This window comes from Orcinus orca, chromosome 5, assembly GCF_937001465.1.
Source record: "Orcinus orca chromosome 5, mOrcOrc1.1, whole genome shotgun sequence".
NCBI lineage: Eukaryota > Metazoa > Chordata > Mammalia > Artiodactyla > Delphinidae > Orcinus > Orcinus orca.
In genome coordinates, this window is record NC_064563.1 from 69,059,325 (window position 1) to 69,082,541 (window position 23,217).

At 44.0% G+C, this 23,217-nt stretch overlaps 1 protein-coding gene across 2 annotated transcripts in view; it reads right to left on the bottom strand.

The window, feature by feature from the left end:
* The window catches only part of MASP1 (MBL associated serine protease 1), a 49,348-nt gene that overhangs the window by 13,710 nt on the left and 12,421 nt on the right, over window positions 1-23,217 (bottom strand). For both annotated transcript variants that reach the window (XM_004278477.3, XM_004278479.3), the window contains exons 3-7: window positions 9,244-9,421; window positions 7,022-7,153; window positions 4,650-4,846; window positions 2,123-2,270; window positions 689-807 (exon numbers count right to left, since the gene is read on the bottom strand). In XM_004278477.3, the coding sequence (XP_004278525.2) occupies window positions 689-807; window positions 2,123-2,270; window positions 4,650-4,846; window positions 7,022-7,153; window positions 9,244-9,421 (774 nt within the window). The remainder of the gene's footprint in view (window positions 1-688; window positions 808-2,122; window positions 2,271-4,649; window positions 4,847-7,021; window positions 7,154-9,243; window positions 9,422-23,217) is intronic.

The following is a 23,217-nucleotide window of genomic DNA, read 5'->3' on the forward strand; positions in this document are numbered from 1 at the left end:
TCAAACCTGAGTGAGCGGCAGCAACCCTGAGCCCCTGAGGGCTTTTGCACAGGTCACTGGGCCCTTCTGAATCAGTGGGTCTGGCCTGGGGACCACAGCTTTGCATTTCTAACAAGTGATGTGCTGATGTCGTGGGGCCCTCACTTGGATGATCGTTCCCTGAGAGCAGCGGTCCACTAGCTTGGCTCACATCAGACTCACCTGGGCAACTTAACGGAGAACAGTCACTGGGACCCCCCTGCCCCAGAGATTCTGCTTGAATTGATCTCAGGTGGGGTTGGGAGGTGATTTTGTTTTTGTTGTTGTTTTTAAGTTAACCATGGGGTTCCTAGGAGAACGACTGTTTCAGAGAGCAAGCAATGCCTACCTGCCACCTTCAAAATCTCTACTTCTATCCCAGGTCCCCCCCAAAAGCCTGACAAACTTTGTTAATGTTGTTTGTACTGGTTATCGGGCTGCATGGATTTGATTTGCTCTGACTTTTGTGTCACCTTCAGAAATGAGAGTCTGGGACACACACTTTGAATTTTCACAAGACTGGAATCTCTGATGCATTTTGGAGGTTTATGGAGAAGGTAGGAAATACTGTGGCGGGACCAGGACAAACTCTAGAAGCCCGCCTGCCCTGGGAGGCTCTGGAGAACTTCTCTGGCCTGGATGACCTCCCTCCCCCGGCAGGACCCTGTACCTTCAGCACTTTGTGGCCTGTGTCACAGCTGATGAGCACCTGGTCTTTGAAAAAGTACTTGGCTTGCAAGGGCTCGATATTCCCATGGACAGGAGGCTGCAGCTTGGGGCACTCATTCCCTGGTGGGGAACAATGAAAGGAGAAGGTGAGAAAACAAAGAAAAGTCTGGTCACGAGAGGCCATTCCTTAGAATGCAAGGCCTGATGAAGGTGGAAAAGCCACACAAAAACCATACCCCCGGGCTGTGGGGGCCTGGACCTACCAGGCCCTGAAGAAGGCTTATTTTGGAAACTTGAGCAGGTCACTTTCCAACATGGACCTCTATTTCCTCATTTGTAAAATGAAGTGGTTGGCCAGATGATTTCATCAAAACTCAGGGTTGGAAAAGATATTAAATGTCACTGAGTGCAACTCCTGTCTCATGTTCCCTTTACATCTTCTATAGTAGACCTCAGACATCTATTTGCATTCCTACAGGGACAGGGAGCTCGATACCTCCCAACCTGTACCTTTCATACTAGGCTCCTTTGATTAAAGGAACAGAATTTTCATATTCAACTGAAATTTATACCCTTGTAATTTTTACTCAGTGGGCATAGTTTGCTCTTTTGGGTCACGCACGATGACCCCACTCTTTCTTCCCAAGACCATTCTTCAAAGTGTTAGAGAGACTGTGATTATATGCCCCTGAGCCCTCTCTTCAAAAGGCTAAATTGGCTAGGATTCCTCCTTCCTGGACAAACTCTCCTTTGTTAATATCCTCTTCCTGCCTCTCCCCACAAGCAGGCACTAAATGTGATGATGCAGGCAAGTCCACGATAGTCTCTCAACTGGATTAGTCACACACAGCTGTGGTCTTGTCACTGATGTCTACCCACTTCTTCCTCGAGTTACTGCAGGCCCATTGGATCAAATACCTCCAGCAGGGTATGGACCAGGACTGAGTGCCTTGAGGTACTGGGGAATGAGGCTTGTGGGCTTTGTCAGTCTGGGGGACACATGGAGGCAGACGGCCATGGTGAAACATTTTGAGCTACAGACTCTCACCCAAATTCCTGCCCCAGACGTGAGGAGGGCTGGCACTGGAGGGGTCCTCCCCACGCCCAGTGAATCACAGCGTGAAGGGGTGAAGTTCAGGAAACAGGTTTTTTTTTTTTTAAATCTCCTCATGTGATTCTGAAGTGCAGCCAGTTTTGAAATCTACATCTAGTCCAAACCCACCATCATTGCTGCCCTTGCACCCATTTTACAGATGGGAAACTGAGTCAGTAAAGAGAATTTGCCTCGGTCCCAAGCTGCTCACTGGCAGAGTTGGGAGTTCTGCCACATCCCAGGAGGAGCCCCAGGCCTGCTCCCCCTCACCACGTGGCCACTGCCCCATGAGGGCTGAGCATGGGAGCCAAGTGTGACCCAGGAGGGGAGAGGCCGTGTTACCTGTTGCCCTGTACAACAGCCTCCAGCCCCGGTTCTCGCCTGAGTTGTCACTGCGGAACAGGATCTGAACGCTGTGGCTCTGGGTATTGATGGGTTCTGGGGCTTTCTCTCCACAGAAGGGCCCCAGAACTTTTGGACCGGTTTTAATCTGTGAGGGGCAAGACAGAGAAAAAGCAGGGTCACACCTGAGTGGCAGAGGCTGCTGCAGGGATTGTCTCTACACTGCACCCGGGGTTTTCTGGAAGCTTCAATGTGAGCCCATGGTGTTCACTCACATTTTTAGTGGGCATTACCATTCACCAAAGGGTTCCATCTCCACTCTCCCATTTACAATTTACAATGACCCTGGAAGTGGACAAGGCAGGCTGATAATCCTCTGCTCATAGATGAATCTATTATGGCTCAGAAGGGAGAAGAGCCCTGTCCAGGTGCACAGGACAGAAAAGGCCTCTGTTCTCAAAGACCCTGCAGCCTAGTCGGGGCAGACTAATGGATAATAAACAAAATAATTACGGGCTTTGGTAAGCATTATAAAAATAATCAGGATGATGTATAGATATAATATAAATATATGCTATACGTTTATGTAGTAAAATCTATGTAGTTTGTATAATTCATCATTAATATAATAGATAATAACTTTAAATAGGAAGTCAGGGAAGGCCTCTTTGAGGAGGTGACATTGGATTTGAAACATGTAGGATGAGAAGGAGCTTCTCATTGGAAGAGGAGGGAAGAATACTTTCCAGGCAGCGAAAACAACTTATATGAAGGTTGAGGCCAAAGGTGGGAAAGAGCCTGGCAAGTATCAAGAACAGGAAGGATTTGCATTTCTCTAATGATTAGTGATGTTGAGCATCCTTTCATGTGTTTGTTGGCAATCTGTACAGAATATAAATGCTGGAGAGGTTGTGGAGAAAAGGGAACCCTCCTGCACTGTTTGTGGGAATGTAAATTGATACAGCCACTATCGAGTACAGTATGGAGGTTCCTTAAAAAACTAAAAATAGAACTACCATACGACCCAGCAATCCCACTACTGGGCATACACCCAGAGAAAACCATAATTCAAAAAGAGTCATGTATCACAATGTTCATTGCAGCTGTATTTACAATAGCCAGGACATGGAAGCAACCTAAGTGTCCATCGACAGATGAATGGATAAAGAAGATGTGGCACATATATACAATGGAATATTACTCAGCCATAAAAGAAACGAAATTGAGTTATTTGTAGTGAGGCGGATGGACCTAGAGTCTGTCATACAGAGGGGAGTAAGTCAGAAAGAGAAAAATAAATACCATATGCTAACACATATATACGAAATCTTAAAAAAAAAAATGGTTCTGAAGAACCCAGGGGCAGGACAGGAATAAAGACGCAGAGTAGAGAATGGACTTGAGGCCACGGGGAGGGGGAAGGGTAAGCTGGGACGAAGTGAGAGAGTGGCATGGACATATATACACTACCAAATGTAAAATAGATAGCCAGTGGGAAGCAGCCACATAGCACAGGGAGATCAGCTCGGTGCTTTGTGACCACCTAGAGGGGTGGGATAGGGAGGGTGGGAGGGAGACGCAAGAGGGAGAAGGTATGGGGATATATATATACATATAGCTGATTCACTTTGTTATACAGCAGAAACTAACACACCCTTGTAAAGCAATTATACCCCAATAAAGATGTTAAAAAAAAATTAAAAATAAATAAATAAATAAAAAAACGGGAAGGAAGCCAGTGGGGCTGGAACAGAGGGAATGCCCTGGCTTGAGGTTGGAAAGGCAGACAAGGGCCATATTGTGTTGAGGAATTTATGTTTACTCCAAATACAATCTTGATGTAACCTGGCTTTCATAGCGTTTACCCTGGATTCTATGTGAGAGCAGACCGTGTAGAGCAAGAGTGGAAGCCAGCAAACCCGCCAGGTAGCTTTGCAGTTGACCGGAAGAGAGCAGGGTTTACACTCGGATGGAGGCATCGGGGATGGAGAGACGGGAAGACGCACTCTGGGCTGGTCCGGATTTCCCAGCTCCCAGGCCCGGTCCTGCCTATGCCTTTAACTCTTTCTCCTTCTACCTCTGAGGACCAGCACTCTTTAACCCTCATTTGATGAATTCTATAATCCTGGGTACATCTTCATCTTGTCAGCCTTACTGTGGCAAGGGGGCAAAGTGAAGCCCCAAGAGGTTACGTGCCTGGATAAGGCTCATAGCATAGCTCCCAGGATGTGCTGTGTGGTAGAGTTCTAAGACGGTCCCCATGACCTTCAGCCTGGTGTTACTTCATGATGATGTTATGTTACCTGGCAGAAGGGATTTTGCAGGTGGGCAAAGGGCTAGTTTGGGAACAGGGCAGATCCCTAGACTGGATCCAATTAAGCTGGTAGATGTTATTTTAAATAATTATTTTTAGGAAGAAACCTGCTTGGCCCCCTCTCCTGGAAGAAGGGAGGGCCAAGAATGTCAATTTTCCCAATTCATCCAAGATTTTCAGCATTCCCAGGGCTTATGCCCACTGTCTTCTTACCTTGATGTAGTCATAGGGGCAGGACACCTCAGGATGGTCCTCAATGTCGAAAATGTCCTCAAACTGCAGAGTGATCATGAAACCCTCCTCCAGCTCAATGGTGTAGACGCATTCGGAGCTCTTAGGGTAAGGGCTGGGGAAGTCGGGGCTGGTGATCACGCCAGTCCTCTGCGTGAAGAGGTTGTCACTGCACTCCACTGTGGGAAACACACCGGAGCAAAGTGGCACACCACACCCATGGCCACAGCAACCACTTTCTTATTGGCTACTGTACAATTTTCCCAGTGGTCCTGAGACGCAAGTGGGGAAGGAGTCATTATCCCCATTTTACAGATGGAGAAGCTGCAGTTTAGTGAGGGGAAGTGATTTAACCAAGGTCACACACCCAGTAATTTGCAGAGTCAATACTCAAAGGCAGTGAGTGTGATAAACTTTCTTGGCAAATTCTCTGGTCTTTGTCGGGGGCTGGAGGGGTCTGAGATGGAGTGGTCTGGTAGAAAGTCTGGTCTTCTTTTGTCCTGCTCTCCCCTCAGCCCAGGACTCCCTGGGGTCTCTGCTCAAAGCCTTCCTGGATCCCTCATATAACACAGGACCTTCACATGTACCCTCACTCTCTGGCCCTGGTCTTGCTTTTGTTTCTCTTCATGCTGCTGACCACTGCTTGCCAGTATGAAATATATTTGTCAGTGGATTTTCCTGTCTCCACTAGACTGTAAGTTCCCTGAGCTCAGGGATTCTGCTCTGTTCCTCACCACAGCTGCAACCCAGCACCCAGGGTCCTGGATCCTGGCCATGGCTGAGCCCTGCCAAGGCCCTGTTGTTTGCCACTGAACCATTGTCCTTGGGCTGACCCATCCTGGATCTGGCATGACAATTCTTCCTAAGCCTTTGTTTATCCTGCTTATTTGTAAACGAGAAAACTGTGGCCAGAAAGGGGGCGTGACTAACCTGAAGTCCCACAGCTATGAGCTGCAGAACAAGGTTTAGAGTGGCTTCTGAATCCCGAAGCTTTCATTTTTCTACACCAACCACTTTCATGGGGAGAATACCGCCCCTAAGGGGGCCAAAATTGGTTCTTTGGGAGGGGGAGTTGTTACTCTTTTTATGCATAATACACAGATAGACATACAGTGCATAAGCATATATACAGTATGTCTGTGGTATTAAAATTTCATGGGTGAGGCAATTAGGAAGAGAATGTTTAAAAAGGCTCCTGGGGGCAGAAGTGAAAATGAAAAACAGGATTGGGAAACATTGCTCATTCTTAGCCCCTCTGTACTCAGCACATAGTAGATACTCAATAAATACTTACTGAATGAAAACCATGGAAAATACAACCCTGTTCAAGAAAAGTCCTGTTATGTGCCTGCTTTGTACTGATGGGTCCTATAGAGTTTTATCTGGAAGTAAGTAGAAGTTTTTGAAGGAGAAAGGAAAAAAAATTCTTGTTTCCAGCCTTTCCCTCCTCCAATGATCCCTCACTCAGCTTCCAAGTGATCTTTCTAAAACGCAGATCCTTACCCTGAAGTCATACTAATCTACTGGCAATTCCCCAAACATTCCAAATTCTGTCATGCTTCTGTATGTTTGCAGAAGCTGTTCTCTCTGCCTGGAGTGCCCTCCTTTCCTTGTTATTTCTCCTTCATCAAGGGCACCATCTCTGAGAAGTGCTTGCTCACTGCTCTGTGCAGACTCAGGTCTGATGGTACCATGTCCACACTTCTTTTACAGCACTTACTACATTTTACCATTTTCCTATGTGGCTATTACCTGCTACCCAGGAGGTCCTCATGGAAAGTGGCCGAGTCCTCCTATTTCTCCACCCCTGCCTCAGCCTGGAGACTGTGGCAGAGAAGGCACACTGATGAGAGGTGAAAGCAAAGGGAGCTAGAAGGAATGGGACGTTTTCTTGCCACCTCTGTCTTTGCCTCTCTCTTCCCTCTTCTCTCCCTTGCACTGAGGTTCTCTCTATCAACAGAGGAACTTGAGGGGCCATGAAAGAGCAGGAAAAAAGGACCTGGTGGGTGAAGCCTAGTTTATGGTTCAGGAATGGGAAACCTGGGTTTTCCCTTGACTTGGCCAGTTACAGTAGAAGAGGAAATAGGGACTAAGGAGCAGAAATTCCTGCTGCCCAGGAAGAAAGATGGACTAGAGCCTAGGGCTTCTGAAATGCGGTCCTCTGAGAACCTGAACCCGACTTCCAGGCTGGTGGGCATTTCAGCATCTTTATCCCCGTGGTATCTGAGGCACAGCTCTCTGATTTCATTTTAAATCATCCCTACTGCACATCTGTCCTTCCTCTGAGCCTCCCCTAATCTTATCGGAAAATATGGCGCATAATGGTGATGCACAGAATCATCGCTGGGCCCCACCTCGGCAGGTCCTGTTGTCTGTGTGGAGGATGTAGCCGAAGCGGCAGGAGCAGTAGTAGCCGCCGATGTAGTTATGGCAGTAGTGGTCACAGGACAGCTCCTCGTCTTCCCGCTCCATGCACTCGTCCACATCTGCGGGGCAGGTAGAGCCTCTCAGTCAACCAGTTCATGTGTGATGGTGAAGACAACAGCCAACATCTACAGAGCACTCAGTATGGGCCACTCACTGTGTTGGGAGGTTCCTGCATCCCTCATTTAAGCCTCTCTGAAGGCCCATAAGTAGCCACTATCTCCATTTACAAATGAAGAGACTTACCCAAGATCACAGAGAGCCTGGTTGAAACCCAGGCAACCTGACTCCTGGTGGTGCCACTGTTCTCTAACAGTTGTGATAACAGTAAGCAGGACCATTATGATCCCCTTTCTATAGATGATGAAGCTGAGACTTAGAGCCATTAAAGAACTTACTCCGAGTCACACCAAGAGTTAAGTGGTGGAGTCGGCATTCAAATCAAGGTGGGCTGGCTCTAGAATCCAGGCTCTTAACCTCTCCTCCATGCTGCTTCTCTCTTTCTAAGTCCCTATGGGGGTCAAGCCCTATCCTAGGCGTTGGAAATATAAGGATAAAAAGATGTATGTTCTCAACCCAGTTTAAAAATTGGAACATGTATTTCTTCCCAAAAGATACAGGAATGGCCACGAAGCACATGAAAAGATGCTCAGCATCACTAGGCACCAGGGAAATGCAAATTAAAACCATAACGAAGTACCACTACATACCCCACGGAATGGTTAAACATTTTTCAATTGATAACATCAAATGTTGGTGAGGATAAGGAGCAGCCAGAACTCTCATACGTTGGTGGAGAGATACAAAATGGTGCAGACACTTTGGAAAAAGTTTGACAATTTCTTATAGAACTAAACATACACCTACCCTATGACTCAGCAATTCTGCTCCTAGATCTATACCCTGCAGAAGTGAAAACATGTTTGCAAAATGGCTTGTACAAAAAGGTTCATAGAAATTTTATTGAGAGCCCAAATATGGATAGAATCCAGGTGTCCAACAATAGGAGCATGGATAAATAGATTGCAGTATATTCATACAATGGAAAATTACTCTGCTAGGAAAAGAAACAATTACTGATGCATTGCAAAAACATGAATGAATATCAAAAACTTTATGCTGAGTAAAAAAATCCTCACCTCACAAAATATATTCTGTATGTGTTCCTTTATATGTAGTTTTGGAAGTGGCAAAGCTAATCTATGGTGGAAAAAAAATCAGGACTCTAAAGGAGGTGGGAGTGGGTTGCAGTTGGGAAGGAGTACAAGGGAACTTTTTGGGTTGGTGATAAAGCTCAACATCTTTTTAGGGGTTTGTGTTAGACACAAATATAAATTTTTGAAAATTTAAATGTACTTAAGATTTGTGCATTTCATTGAATGTAAATTTTACATTAAAAGGAAAAAATGTGAATAGATTAGATAAACAATATACATGCTAAAGTATTTAGGAAGAAGAGTACTGATGTCTGTAATTTATTTTGAAATGCATCAAAAAAGATGAATTAATGGATAGAGGATAGATAGATGGATAGATAAGTGATAGAGCAAATGCAGTAAGACATTACTGGTAGAATCTATGTGGTGAGTATAAGGTGTTCATTTTTTTTTTTTTTTTTAACATCTTTATTGGAGTATAATTGCTTTACAATGGTATGTTAGTTTCAGCTTCACAACAAAATGAATCAGTTATATATACACATATATTCCCATATCTCTTCCCGCTTGCGTCTCCCTCCCTCCCACCCTCCCTATCCCACCCCTCCAGGCGGTCACAAAGCACCGAGCTGATCTCCCTGTGCTATGCGGCTGCTTCCCACTAGCTAACTGCCTTACGTTTGGTAGTGTATATATGTCCATGCCTCTTTATCGCTTTGTCACAGTTTACCCTTCCCCCTCCCCATAGCCTCAAGTCCATTCTCTAGTAGGTCTGTGTCTTTATTCCTGTTTCACCCCTAGGTTCTTCATGACATTTTTTTTTTTAAATTCCATATATATGTGTTAGCATACGGTATTTGTCTCTCTCTTTCTGACTTACTTCACTCTGTATGACAGACTCTAGGTGTTCATTTTAAAGAAGAGAGCACAAGGCACTTTTAATCTTGATAGAGAAAGGGAGACCCGGGGATGAGCCACCCACTTCTCTAACTTACCCACAGCCATGTAGTGGGCCTCAAAGCCTGTGAATCGCTCCTCGTTGGAGAAATCTGAACGGAAAGTGATAGACATGAAGGAGCCAGGGGAGAGGACCACTTCCTGGCCAGGGGTCTGTTCTGTGTCTGTGGTCTCCCTGCCACAGAAGGTTGCCAGCACCTGCTCCTCAGTTTCTACCTTTAGGGTCAAAGAGAAAGGGAACAAGATGAGCACCTTCCCAAATTAGCTCTTCTCTGCTGGTCTCCAGGAGAAAGGACGGAGGGGCTGCCCACAAGTAGACCAGGCAGCCTGGGAAAGCCAGAGAAAGGGGTTTAGGGATTCTGGGATTTGAGGAAAGACACATTACAGGTTATGTCAATGTGGCCGTCCAGCCACTGTTTCACTTGTTTTGTTTAGGTCCATCAAAAGTAGCTTGGCATTTGTTATTCCTGTTGACAACAAAATGGCTTATTTGTTAAAAATAGCTCAATGTTAAAATAAATACATTTTAACATTGGATAACAGAATAAATAAGAGCTAGATAATCTCACAGATTCTATACGCAACAGGAACTTACATTTCCAGGAAAAGAAAGTTTATACACAATATAAGTCATTCATTGAACATTCAGTGTGTGCCTGCCACAGGGCAAAGCGTGGGGTGGGGATGATGGGAGATGAGTAAGACACAGAGCTATCATGGGGAGGCAGTGTTCAGGGGGAGAAAAACAGAGACAGAGCTATCATACAGTGTGACAAGTGTCTCATTGAGGATGCACTCAGAAGGAGGTGAAGGATCCCCGTTAGAATGTATGCTGCAAGAGAGTGAGACTTTAATTAATTACTTGATTACTTAATTAATTACTTATTGATATATCTGAGTTTTATTTATAAAATGATACAATATCTGTATCAGAAGTGGAAGTTTTAAAAAAATTGCATACGCTTTTCATTATTTTTATTGAAGTATAGTTGCTTAATAGTGTGTTATTTTCAGGTGTACAACAAAGTGATTCAGTTATACATATGTATGCATCTATTCTTTTTCAGATTCTTTTCTTCATAGATGTATCTTCAGTGCATGGTGCAGGACCTAGAACATAGCAGTTACCCAATAAATATTTGTCATTAAGAACTAAAAGTGCAAGACATATTCTGAGAACAATGAGATGCCAGGGAGTCTGTGGGGATTGTAGGAGGAGATATATTTGGAGGAATAAGTTGAAACTAGATTACAGTTGACCTTGAATGACATAATAACAAGTGACTCAATTCTGTGAGTAAAGGGAAGACGTAATCAGAACTGTATTTAATAGGTAGTCTTAATAATACAGAAACTACTGGAGTCACCCAGAAATAGGTGCCTTTGTGTTAAGACTCAGATGCAAATATTGCCTATTTGCTAAAGAATTCCTACTTTGCAAGAGTCTGAGGCCCTGGGTAAATTCAGAGACCCAAGGAGAGATTCTAAACAAGATTCTAAATCCTAAGGCAGAATTTATGTGTTTGGTTTGGGAAGCACAGTGTTGTAGCTGGTTGGTATATTTATTTGACTACCAATACTTGGCCTACCTACCACTCTATCATTTACACCTACCGCGATCCTTTTAAAGTAGTGTTTCTGTTTGCAACCTCTAGACTGGTATTTTAACCAAGATGCGAGAGAAAAATCTCTGACCAAGAATGATTTCTGCTGCCTTTCAAAGTCATTAAAGAAAGTTCTCAAAGGCTGCCTATCTCTAGTAGCTTCTAATGAATTCATTGTTTTGTTCATTAGTTTAGTATGTCAGAAGTATCTTAACATTTGACACTTCTGTTTTGAAACTAATGATTTATTTATTTAAAATAAGTGGGAGTTTTAAAGAAAAACAATTTGCCCTGGCAACAAAACACAAGGACAATTAATCACTAACTTTGGGAACTGAAGTGTAAACAGAAAATGAGATCATAGCTTTGCTATTTTTTCCTCTTCTCTGCAGATACTAGCCCAACTCACACCAGCCTTATTGCTATAGAATGTGCCTATCTGCACACAGTTGAAATGTCACTTCCTTGAACATCACAGCTGTTTTGCTGTTTTGCTGATCTGAGTTTTCCAGGTAGCTGAAGTTTTTACCTAGCTATGACTAGAAAAATTTTTTCCGGGGTAGCGGGGTATAATGCTTTTTAAAGTGCTTTATTCAAATCCCTGCTTTCTCAGGTAAAACATGCTAATCCTTCTTGGTGATCCAGGGACATTGTTATGAACATCAACTATCTTAGGGATATTGAGTTATGTAAAGTTGCTTGCCCTGCTTTGAAGGTCCCCAGACTATTATGCCTTTGCAATTCTTACGTCTTCTTTATGTAATGTTTTATTCACTGTTTTAAAATCAGTTTATTAGCTGAAATATGTTGTAAAATAGAAACCAGTTAAGCTGCTATCATTAGAACTTAATAAAAATAAGACAAAACAGATTTAGAGTGAGGGCCTGGGAGAAGGCTTCTTCTATGAGTAACTGCACAAGCTGGAATGCACTATCTTGGTGACCTCTGCTTTGGAGTGTATGGACCTGGCATTTAGAGGTCCTGAGTATTCCTGAGGACCATACTCAGAGGTCCTGAGTATTCCTGACTCCACCATAAACTGTTATGTGGCTGACTCCTGTAGGTATCCACCTGGTAAACTAGGGGTTTCAACTTGCTGAGCTCTACACTCTCTTCCAGTCCTGACATACTAGTATTCTAACAAGTCATCATATCCATACATTAAATAAACCAACTAGAGGATGGTGAGTGGGAATTTCAGCACACAGATTACTTCCTGCTGAAGAACTTGATGAACTTGAACTTGTTTGTGGTCTATAACCATGTGATACAGAATCAATTACTAATGAAGAGTCATGCCTTGAGCATTAACACTTCCAGGCACAGCAGCCTCCTTCCTAATTCGGTATTCCCAAGGTCTCTGGGATTCCATAGTACCTGTAGCATGGACACTTTCAAGTGAAATCAGCCAGAGATAATTTGGATTAGGGAGAGACCTAATGAAAGTCTGTGATAAACAACCTCCCTCCTTGTAACTTCCAGGCTTAAGGACCGTTTATGATGGCAGGTAAACGATCATCACCTGCAGGGCCTCACTATTCCAGAGGACAGGTAAGCACGCCCCAGCTGAGACCCATGGGGAAATCTGAGCCAGATATACCTTTAGAAGCAGGGAAGAAAAGGCCCCAGGGCCCTGGGAATTCAGCCTGCCGCTCCGAATAGAGTCCTGGAATATCAGAGCGTGGAAGGAGGGACCCTTAAGAGCTGTTTCGATCCCCATCCTTCTAGAGGAAACTGAGGTCCAGAGAGGGGCAGTGACTTGCTCAAGAGTAGAGAGATAATCATGATTCCCTGATACTTGTTTTGTTTTTGGAACTGTTTTGACCCTGGTGAAAGGAACCCACCAACCCAGAGAGTGCAAGGCAAAAGACATAGGCACTCTGCCAAACAACTTTTCTGGCTCAAGGGCCTCTTGAAACTTTATCTTGGGTGCATGGACTGTCTCCCAGAGAGGATGTGGCTCAGTGACAGCTCCGGCCATAACCTAAATAGAGGGGGTCACTGGCCCTACTTAATATCTTCAGCCCTTGCTATGATTGTAAAAATCTACAAAAACCATTGACTTCTGAGTACAGATGGAGGATTGAGCTCTGGCTTCTGTTCAGACTACCCCATTTCTAGGGTCATCGTATTAACATGATGGAGGGAAATACCTTATCAAATGAAAACACAAAATTCGTAATATTAGAGAACCATCTGGCTGGGGATCACAGACTCTTCATTTTTCTACTTCTTATGGGCAGCCATGTCCTTTCAGACTATTGTGATTTAGGGCACCAACACATGGATGCATGTCCTCAATTTGCTTTCTTTCAACTCAACTCAGCAAATATTTATATAGCAAGTTCTGTCTGCATTATAATGTGAAGGATGTCAAAAATTACTTATTTGTTGCACGTGCTTAATAAGGAAGTCCCCTGCCTCTGCGAATGTAAAATTTAGTAGGAGAATAAGTACTCAAATGTGTATGTGTTAGGGAATCACCAGATTGTAGTTATTGCAATGAAAGCTAGGAAGCCCCTGGGCTTATAAGATGGGAAAATATTGCATCCAGCTGAGAGGAGTCAGAGAACACTTAAGAAGAAGTGAATGTTCTTTGATCTGGGGACTGAAAGGTGAGTAGAATTTAGGCAGGTAGAAATAGTAGGTGGAGGGTTTGGGGGGCAGAGGGGAGGACATCCAGGCAGAGGGAATAGCGAAGTCCCAGGGGCATTAGGAGTCTCAACTGCCCCTCCCTTCCCACCACCACCTAGGAAAGGGGTTCTGTTGATGTAGGAAAGGGGTTCTATTGAGGACAGGGAACAGGGGAGAGAGATCTAAGGAAAAGAAGCCAGAGCCTGTTTTCTATGAATTTTCTACCTTAGTAGAGACAGCACAAACCTCCTAGGCAAAGCTAAGGCAGAGCAGCAGAAAACTTGGTCAAATTTCTGTGGGAGGACAGCTATGGCTGCTTTCCACATGTCCATAAGGTTACCTCACCAGAGCTTAACAAATACACTGACAGCCACCCAATGAGAAACTTGAAGCCCAGATGATTTAAATGAATCAAGCAAGGTCATGATCTAGTGAGTGGTGGCTTCAGGTTCACAATGCAGCATCCTGACTCCCTAGTCAATAATGCTCATGCTCCTTTAAGACAGGAGGCAAACAAAAAATGCTGTCCTCTACTATATGATATCACTTATATATGGAATCTAAAAAATAATGTGAACTAGTGAATATAACAGAAAAGAAACAGACTCACAGATACAGAGAACAAACTAGTGGTTACCAGTGGGGGAGGGGGCAACAAAGGAGTAGGGGATTAAGAGGTACAAACTATTATGTATAAATAAATAAGCTACAAGGATATATGTACAGCACAGGGAATATAGCCAATATTTTACAATAACTAAATGGATTTTAACCTTTAAAAATTGTGAATCACTGTGTTGTACACCTGTAACTTATATGATATTGTACATCAACTATACCCCAATTTAAAAAAAAAGAGGCCATCCTATAAGCCCAAATGCCTGAGAGCTCTGCTAGTCCATGTTCCCAAGCTTCATCCTGGAGCCCCACTGACATCTTCTCTGGGCCCTTGAAGAGCTTTTCAGATTTAATTTAGGCATTCAGGGAGTGTGCTGAATTGTCCTGCTGTCAATTTAGTTAACCTCGGAACCATGTTCCCCAGAATCTCCTCTCTCTAGTTCCAGGTTACTGTTGGCCAAAACAGGAACTTGTGTGGGTTTGGAAGGCAATAGTCCTTACTCTCTGGAGGTTGTTTTATGATCAGATACAGAGATGGACAGATGTAGATGTGCCAATAGGTTCTAATTGTCTTCACTCTCCTCCTCTCTGCATACAGCTCTTCTTTCCTGCTTCTGGCTCTGATGACTAAGAGTGGCCCAGGCCCATCAGAGGCTTGCAGGTGTCCCCACAGGCGTAGTAGCTTCTCAGAGCCAACAGCTTCTCATAGACTTCTCTCCATGAGCTCCCTCTTCATGACCCAACTTTGGCTTCTTCAATAGGCTTGAATTCTCAGCTTTCTCTGAAGATACCAATATTTCCACCCATGCCAGGGCTTCACGAAAATGGATAAGTGAACTGTCTGTGGTCCTCCAACTCTCTGTCTAGGAGAAGCTGGGATCTTTACTTTCCTAGCCTCTCCTATAATTACATGAGTTCTAATGCCCATAAATAGCTTTTATCTCATAATACTCACAGAGGCTCTGCTTTTCTGACTGAACTCTGACTGATACAGCCTGGAGCCACAGAAATGACCTCAGGCAAATCCAGCAAAAGGACCATCCTGCCAAGTCTAGCCTAAACTTCTGACCACAGAATCAAGAGCAAATAAAATGGATATTGTTTTGGCTACTAAATTTTGGAGTGGTTTGTTACACAGCACTAGACATGTTATAGGGAGTAAGGAAGTAATCTGGGATAAAGAGAGACATTGACCTTTGTGAACTGAAATTTTGAGAATTACAGTCTCATGCCCTCTTAGGGCCTTGAAATTTACCTCATTTAACCTCTTATTTTTCTACCACACCCTTGAAAAATTCACACCACCTTTTCACAATCAGTTGCAGAGATGAAAAACTCACTACCTTCTAAGATAGATGAGGCCATTTTGGATTATCTTTGGCTTAGAAAGTTCTTCCCTGGCCCCATAACTGGGAATATAATTGAGGGGAAGATATTCCAATTGTGGAAAAAATTTATGAACAATGATGTTTCTAGCAGTTATATATAATAATAGAAAACTGGAAACAATGTAAATACCCAATTCTAGGGGAAGTGTTGCATTAGCATTAGCTTAGTTAAGCAGCTATTAGTTATTGCATTAATGGAGAATTTTCAGTGATCTGGAAACATTCTTAGTAGGTTATACTAAGTGAAAAAGCAGGACAAATTGTATATTCAATGTAATTATAACTATGTTGAAAGTATACATTGAAAATAAAAAGTGGAAGGAATTAGAGCAAACAACAATGGCTAGTGAAATGATAGGTAATTTTTCTTTTTCCTGTTTTTCTATTTTAAAAGTATTTTAAAAAGAAATTTGGGCCCACAGCTACTTCCCTCTAGCTTCTACCCAATGGCATAAAATCAGTTGGTTCAGGTCAACCAACAAAGGGAGCACACAGGTGGGGCAGCTGAACCAGCCTGGAAGTTCAGGGTTGGTTTCCAGTCTCTCCATCTCTTATAACCACCTGAGTCTTCCCTTCCTCATGGTCATGTATGGAGACCCCCTCATCACTATTTCACTTCCTTCTCTCATTTTTTTCTAGCCCTTGGGTCCCAACAAAGCTGAAAAAGAGGTGAAAATTTTTGATTTAATTCCACACAAACAATACGGTGAAAAATAAAATTCTGAGAAAACAATCAAGAAACTCGGAACAACTAAAATTCACATATGGCAGGGAGGGTCTCATGTCAGGGAACAGTTTTTGTGATTGTCAAGTCCAAGAGGGACCCAGAGGATGGGGTGTAAGTGGAGGTATGAGGGGAGATAGAAGACATCCTTGGTGTGAAATTCCTGAAGACTTTAGGGGAAAGAAGAGGAGAGGGAGAGAGGGGGCATGGAGGATTGAACATTTAAGAATGTTTGTGATAAGAACATCTCTGCCCTTTTTTGGTTCTCAAGAGAGTGAGTCAAATTGTGAATTGCTTTCAATTGTGTAAGTTTTCTGTTTTTTTGGATGTAACCCCTTACTGAGACTGGATCATGTGGGACCTCATCTTTATATAAGTTGCACATGAGTCTTCACCAATTAGTATATGTTAGGAAAATTATTTAAATTCTCTATGTTTTAGGTTAAATTGTATTCCCTAAAAGATATGTTCAAGTCCTAACTCTTGGACTTGATTTTATATGGAAATAGTTCTTTGCCTATGAAATTATGTTAAGATGACATCATACTGGATTAGGGTGGACCCTAACCCAATGACTGGTGTCCTTATAAGAAATGGGAAACTTGGACACAGAGACATACACAGAGGGAAGTGTGAAGACAGAGGCAGAGACTGGAGATACGTGGCCGTAGCCAGGAATGCCAAGGACTGGCAAACAACCACCAGGCAGCTAGAAGAGGCAAAGAAGGATCCTTCCCTAGAGCCTTCAGAGGAAGCATGGCCCCACCAACACCTTGATTTCAGACTTCTGGCCTCCAGAACTGTGACAGAAGAAGCTGCTGTTATAAACCACCAGGTTAATGGCAATCTGTTATGGCAGCCCTAGGAATTGAATACACTCTGTATATAGGTTTTTCTCATTTGTAAAATAGTGAAAATAATAGTATTTATAAATCATAGGACTTTGTGAATATGACATGAGTTAATATATGTAAAATATTCAGAAAGTTACCTGAAATATAGTCAGCACTCAGTAAATCAGTGAGAAAAACAGGACCACTGAGATTCAGCCAACCTTTCTGGACTCCCAGCTAAGTGGGGCATGGGTAATTTCACATATTCAAAGAAGAATTAAGAGACTGAAATCGTCCCTAGATATTCTCTTGTTTCCTGGTTCCACTCTTTCATTCCTAATCTCACTGGGGTCATCAGCACAGACATCTCTTTTTATGAGTCCCCCCAGATCCCAGGCTGATGGGGCAGGCAGGGAACCCAGGGAGACCTTGCAACCTGGCCTCCTCATTTGGCAGGTGGCATCTTAGGTCCCTTTGGCTCTCTGAACTTTACAAGTCTCCTATCAGTCCTGGGTGGTGGGTGACATGGAAAAGATATTATCCTAATTTTATAAGAGAGGACCAGAGTAATTTAAGGGATCTCTGAAAGCTTCCATCCACAAGAGAATAGTAGCAAGTCCAGGAATCCCTTTACTTTCCTGTGTGTCAAAGGATTTCTCTAGGTGTGTGAATTTAGGCCAGTGATTCAGTGACAGCCCTGGGCCCAGGACCCCTGACTCACAAGTGAGTGCTCTGTGCTCCTGTGGTCGCCTTCACCACAAGTCTGTCACCCTCCAGGGACTGGGCCAGGGGTTAACAGCTCAAACTGCTACTTTATCCAGGTGCCCAAACTGCAGTTAAATATCATGAGAAGGAGCAAAGTAAAGGTACCAGATGCCAGACAAGAACCTGGGTCTAGAAAAAAAAGGAGACGTCTGTGTGTGTGTGTGTGTGTGTGTGTGTGTGTGTGTGTGTGTGTGTGTGTATGTGTGTGTGTGTATTGCATTTCAGAAGCTCTTGAAAGCCATGTAAGTAAAAATAGCACAGCTAGTGGGGTTAAGACTCAAGTTGGCCACATTTGTGAGGGGCTGCAGGTTGTTGCTTCAGTCCTGGATCAAGTCGTTTGGCCATAAAATAATAATGATGATAATAATAATAATAACAATAATAATAATAATTGTAGTAGTAGTGGTAGTAATAGTAATAATTCCCACTCCCCCCCCATGTGGAATTTCCAGTTGACAAGGTGTTTTCACCTTCTTTATTTGTTTCTGACGGCTGTCTTGTAATGATTGCACTTCAGGTAGACACTGTGATTCCCTGACCAGAGAGGTGACATGAATTTCCAAGGTCACATAGCCTAGGAGTAGCTGACCTGAGATAAAAATCCAGATGTTCTGACTTCCAGCCTTGTTCAGTAACTGGAATTACAAGACCATAGAAGGTCTGAGATAGAAAGGACATTAAAGGCTACCTATCATTTTCCTCTCTTAGATGGGGAAACTGAGGCTCAGAGAAGTGAAGTAACTGGTTGAAAGTCACATGGCCAGATAATGGCAGAGCTACCATCAGGGCCCAGATATACTGACAGTCCCAGCAAAGTGTTCTTATACATTTGTTAGTCGGAGTAAAAACCTCCTAACAGAGCTGGGTAAGCCCCTAGGAAGGTATGTATCGTGTACATGCAAATGCTAGATGCCATTAACAGTGTGAGGACCTGAGACCCAGCTGGCAGGTGTTAGAGTCCCCGAATCCCTCTGCTACCAGGAGGATTGCCCAGTCGCTAGGAGGGCTCCGGGCAGAAAAGGAGACGGTCTCTAGGCAGCAGAGCACGGGGAGAAGAAAGAGCTGGTTGGGGAGGGGTGGCCCCGAGCTTGGGAAGCAAGCATCCCGCAGGTGGGAAACTGGAGGCGCCTGGCATCTCAGTGCGGCAGGGCTGGGGGGGCGTGGGTGGGAGCGTCTGGGAATCATGGCTGGGAAGGGGGGCCAGGAAGGGCTTTACTCTCATTGGCCTGTGAATGGCTTAAACTCCCCATCCACCCCTTCTGTGACTTCAGAGCCAGGCCCATTCACATGCAAATACCCTCTGGGACCGGGAAGCTGAGCCCCAGAAGGTTCAGGACAGGAAAATAGCCTGGGGACAGGCAAAAACAAAGCCTTGTTGTGTTCTTCTCCTGCAGAGGCAGCCTGGCTCCAGGTCGGTCACAGTCAGCACTGGGGTGAAAGCAGTGATTAAGTAAGTGCTGAGCGGAGAGAAGGGACCCGCCACAGGCCAGCGGCTCCAGGCACTTTCCAGGAATGTGCAAGCCGGTATGTCCCTCCGCCACTGCCCAGGACCCTGCCCTCCCCAGCCCGAATGCACATCCTCAAATCTTGGAAAATTTTCAAGAGAGCTAGAATAGGGACCAAAAGACCTGGCTTCTGGTTACCGCCCTGCCACTCACATGTGTCACTTTAACCTCCCCAGGCACTGATGCCCTGGAGCTGGCTCTTACCAACTTACAGGGGCCAGTTGTCAACTTTTCAGGGATTTTTGCGATGCTGTTGTTAAACATAGCCATCGTGAAAAACTGTTTCATAAATTTACAATTAAATAAATTATATCAAAAAGAAATAAATTATATAAAAACTCATCATCTCCTAACTATTCTATCATTTTACTATTATCTCAGCACTTGAGTTTACTAATGTCTAGAATATCTGAGTGGTGAATAGAGAGCTACCGAGGTATCTCTTCTCTGCCCTCCCAACCCACCCCCCAGTCCAGACCAGGTTGTTGATCATTGATAAGTGCACCACTGGTTCAGCCTCAGTTTTCACAAACATACTCGGTGGACCTTAATTCTATCCTCTAAGAGTCAGGAGGTCAAATGACACTTGGGTGGGAAAGCAGCTTGTAAAGTCTGCCATTGCCTGTGCGCATTAGGCAGGGACCCTATTTCCCAGGCCCCCTGGTGATGGGGCTCCCACCTGTACCTCTGTCTTCATCTCCCATCCCTGTCCCTCCTGCTCCAGCCACACTGCCAACCTTGCTCTTCTTCAAACACACCAGGTACATTCCCACTAAGGTCTTGGCTGTTCTTTCTGGTTGGGATGCTTTTCCCCAGAAAGCTACATGACTGACTTTCTCAACTTCTTCAAGTCTTTGCTCAAATGTCACCCTTTCAACAAGGACCACCTTGATCAACATATTTCAGTGGTAACATGCACCCCACCTCACGTGGACCCTCTTTACCCTGCTCTGTTTCACTTCTTTGCCTATCACCTTACTACTCATTATATAATTAACCTGTGGATTGTGTTTAGTGTTTATTGTCTGTTCCCCCCAGTGTCATGTAAGCACCCAGCCGACCGGCACTTCTGTCTTGATTACCACTATACCCCAAGCTCTAGTAAATGGTAGGCATTCAATGAATATTTGTTGAATAAATGAATACCTCCCCTTCCCTACTTTTTCTTCTATGAGCACATCAAAGCAAACTCAAGCCCTGCTTTTTACTAAGGTGTGTCTGAGAGTGGCCTGTGTACACATAAGCACACAGATTTGCACACCGGGGCACCTATTCCCCAGAGCACTCCCACCTCACACTCACCCACACTTGCCCACATTCTCTGCCCCAGCGCTGGGAACCTTCCTTCTGTTTTCCATCACCCCAGAGCCTGTGCTGTTTGTACTTCCTTCATAAAATAAGCTTTTGTCACGCTTTTTCTGAAGCTCATTTTCACTTCCTGATTCTTCTGAATCAGCTAGAATGGATTTGGAAACCTGGTATCTCTGGAGAGAAGAATTCCACTAGGGAATACAATTGAAATTCATGAGAAATATTTACCCATTCCTCTTTTCCCTCAGGGGCAAGGCCTCCTGTCTACTCCCAGAGAATGAACAGAGCTTCGGCACTAGTTGAAGGTCGAGGGCACGTTCAGAGTAAACACAGAGCACTGCACAGAAATTAGGAGTCCGGGTTCAGAGGAGTCAGTCTTTGAGCAGGGCCATGGGAGGGACTTATCTGTCAATTACACAGCAGGATGAAGACTGACCCAACGAGGCCTGGGAAGGGAGCATCAGGGCTGGAAGGGCTTAGAGAGGCCAGCCAGTCCAATTTCCTCATTGGGCAGATGGAGAAACTGAGGCCCAGAGCAGACAAGTGACTTGCCCAATGTCTCAACAGGAGTCAGTGGCTGATCTCTAGACCAGAGCCCTTTCCTTTATGCTTACCACCAGGAGATTTTTGCTTTTTCCTGTTCTGCCCCCAGGGCTGTGCTCACTACTAGAAATAAACACAGACATAGGCCCTGAACTCCTGGGGCTGACAGTCTAGTGCAATGTCCTTGAGTTCACCATTAGACATGTGTACCACAAACAGATAAATTGAGCACTTTCCCAACCTTCATAGCTCAGACTCCAATTTTTATTTATTTATTTATTTTTTCGGTACGCGGGCCTCTCACTGTTGTGGCCTCTCCCGTTGCGGAGCACAGGCTCCGGATGCGCAGGCTCAGCGGCCATGGCTCACGGGCCCAGCCGCTCTGCGGCATGTGGGATCTTCTCGGACCGGGGCACGAACCCGTGTCCCCTGCATCGGCAGGCGGACTCTCAACCACTCTGCCACCAGGGAAGCCTGTTCAGACTCCATTTTTATAAATTTTTTTTTTCTCTCAATGTCAGAATAAAAGAGAAAGTTCTTTAACAAAATCTAGACAACACAGGAACCCTCAAGGTCCTTCAGTTTTACAAGATTTTACTAAATTTCTCTTATAGCCAGGAAGCATATCAAAATCCTGAAATCCCTACCAGGATAAAACTTGTTCTGAGAAGGGCCAAATGGAGAAACACAATCATGACTTAGGGGTAAGAAGAACAAGGATTGAAACCTGGCTTTGCTCTAAAGTCCTGGACCACAAATGCACTTAAGCTCTTGATGCTCAGTATCCTTTCCTGTAAATTAGATGTAGTAATCCCGGCTCTCCCTAGTCCATGAGAATCAAAGGAGGCAATACATCAGAAAGTGCCACAAACTTGTGTCACAACAAATGAATACACAGGAGAAATAAACAGCCTCTTGCATTTGATTAGTCCTTTCAGAGTACTTTTCCATAAATTGCCTGAAAAACTGAGTGATATGTGCAAGGTCATAGGCAGCCAGTTAGTGGTAAAGTCAGAGCAGATGAGAAAACGGACACTCATTGAGCATCTGGTGATACCAGCAAGCACTTTAGTGCTCATACCCTTGCCATCATTACCACTCTAATAATGCTTACTGAACTAATTACATAGGTGTTGGGCATATGTCAATACAGCATTTACCTCACTTGACATTCACAATAAGCCCAAGAGATAGGCATTACTGTTATCCCTATTTTACAATAAATAGTGGAGGCAGGACCTGACTCTAGGTCTGAGTGGCTCTAGAGGCTGAACTCCAAACCATTGAACATGTTTGCCTTTTGCAGTACTGATTTCACTCATAGCCATCATTTCATTTAAACTCTTGCATAAACTGCAAGGAAGGTACTGTATCATTAAGTCTTTTTTTTTTTTTTTGGTACCAATCACAAAACCGATGCTTAGGGAGATCAAGAAGTTTAGGGAATTACACTGTTAAATTCCTCTTTACCCTTCAAGACTTATCTCAGACATTAATTATTTCCAAAGCTTTTCTTGAACACCCAGAAATGATCACTCTACAACTTATATACTGCCCCATACTCTTGTGTTACTCTGCCCAGTTTTAGCTTATTAATTATGTACTTGTCTTATGACACACTATGAAATCATGAGTTCTTGGAGGGCAGGTACTGTCTTACTCATCTTCATGGGGCCTGTCTTTGGTGTAGTGTCCAACTTATGGTAGATTTTCAATAAAATTCTTAGACTTCATTCCATAGACAGCGGAGAACAATTGAAAGGTTTTGAGAGTTGCACAATCAAAGCAATGTTTAAGAAGATCTCTCTGGACACATGTAGAGGGTGGACCGGTTGGGGAGAGACCCACAGCTGGTAGACATTTAGGATGGTATTGCAATAAACTAGGCGAGAGGAATAAGAACTGGAACTAAAGGGCTAAAGTGGAGAGAATGGAAGAAATGTTTAATGTATCAAGAATATAAGAGGAGAAAAGTGATGTTATGTCATATGAGCATTTAACAGATGCCAGTTGAGCTATATGCACTCAATAAAAGAAGGGGAAAGAGAGAAAGAGAAAAAAGCCAAATGCAGGCTTTTATTATCTCC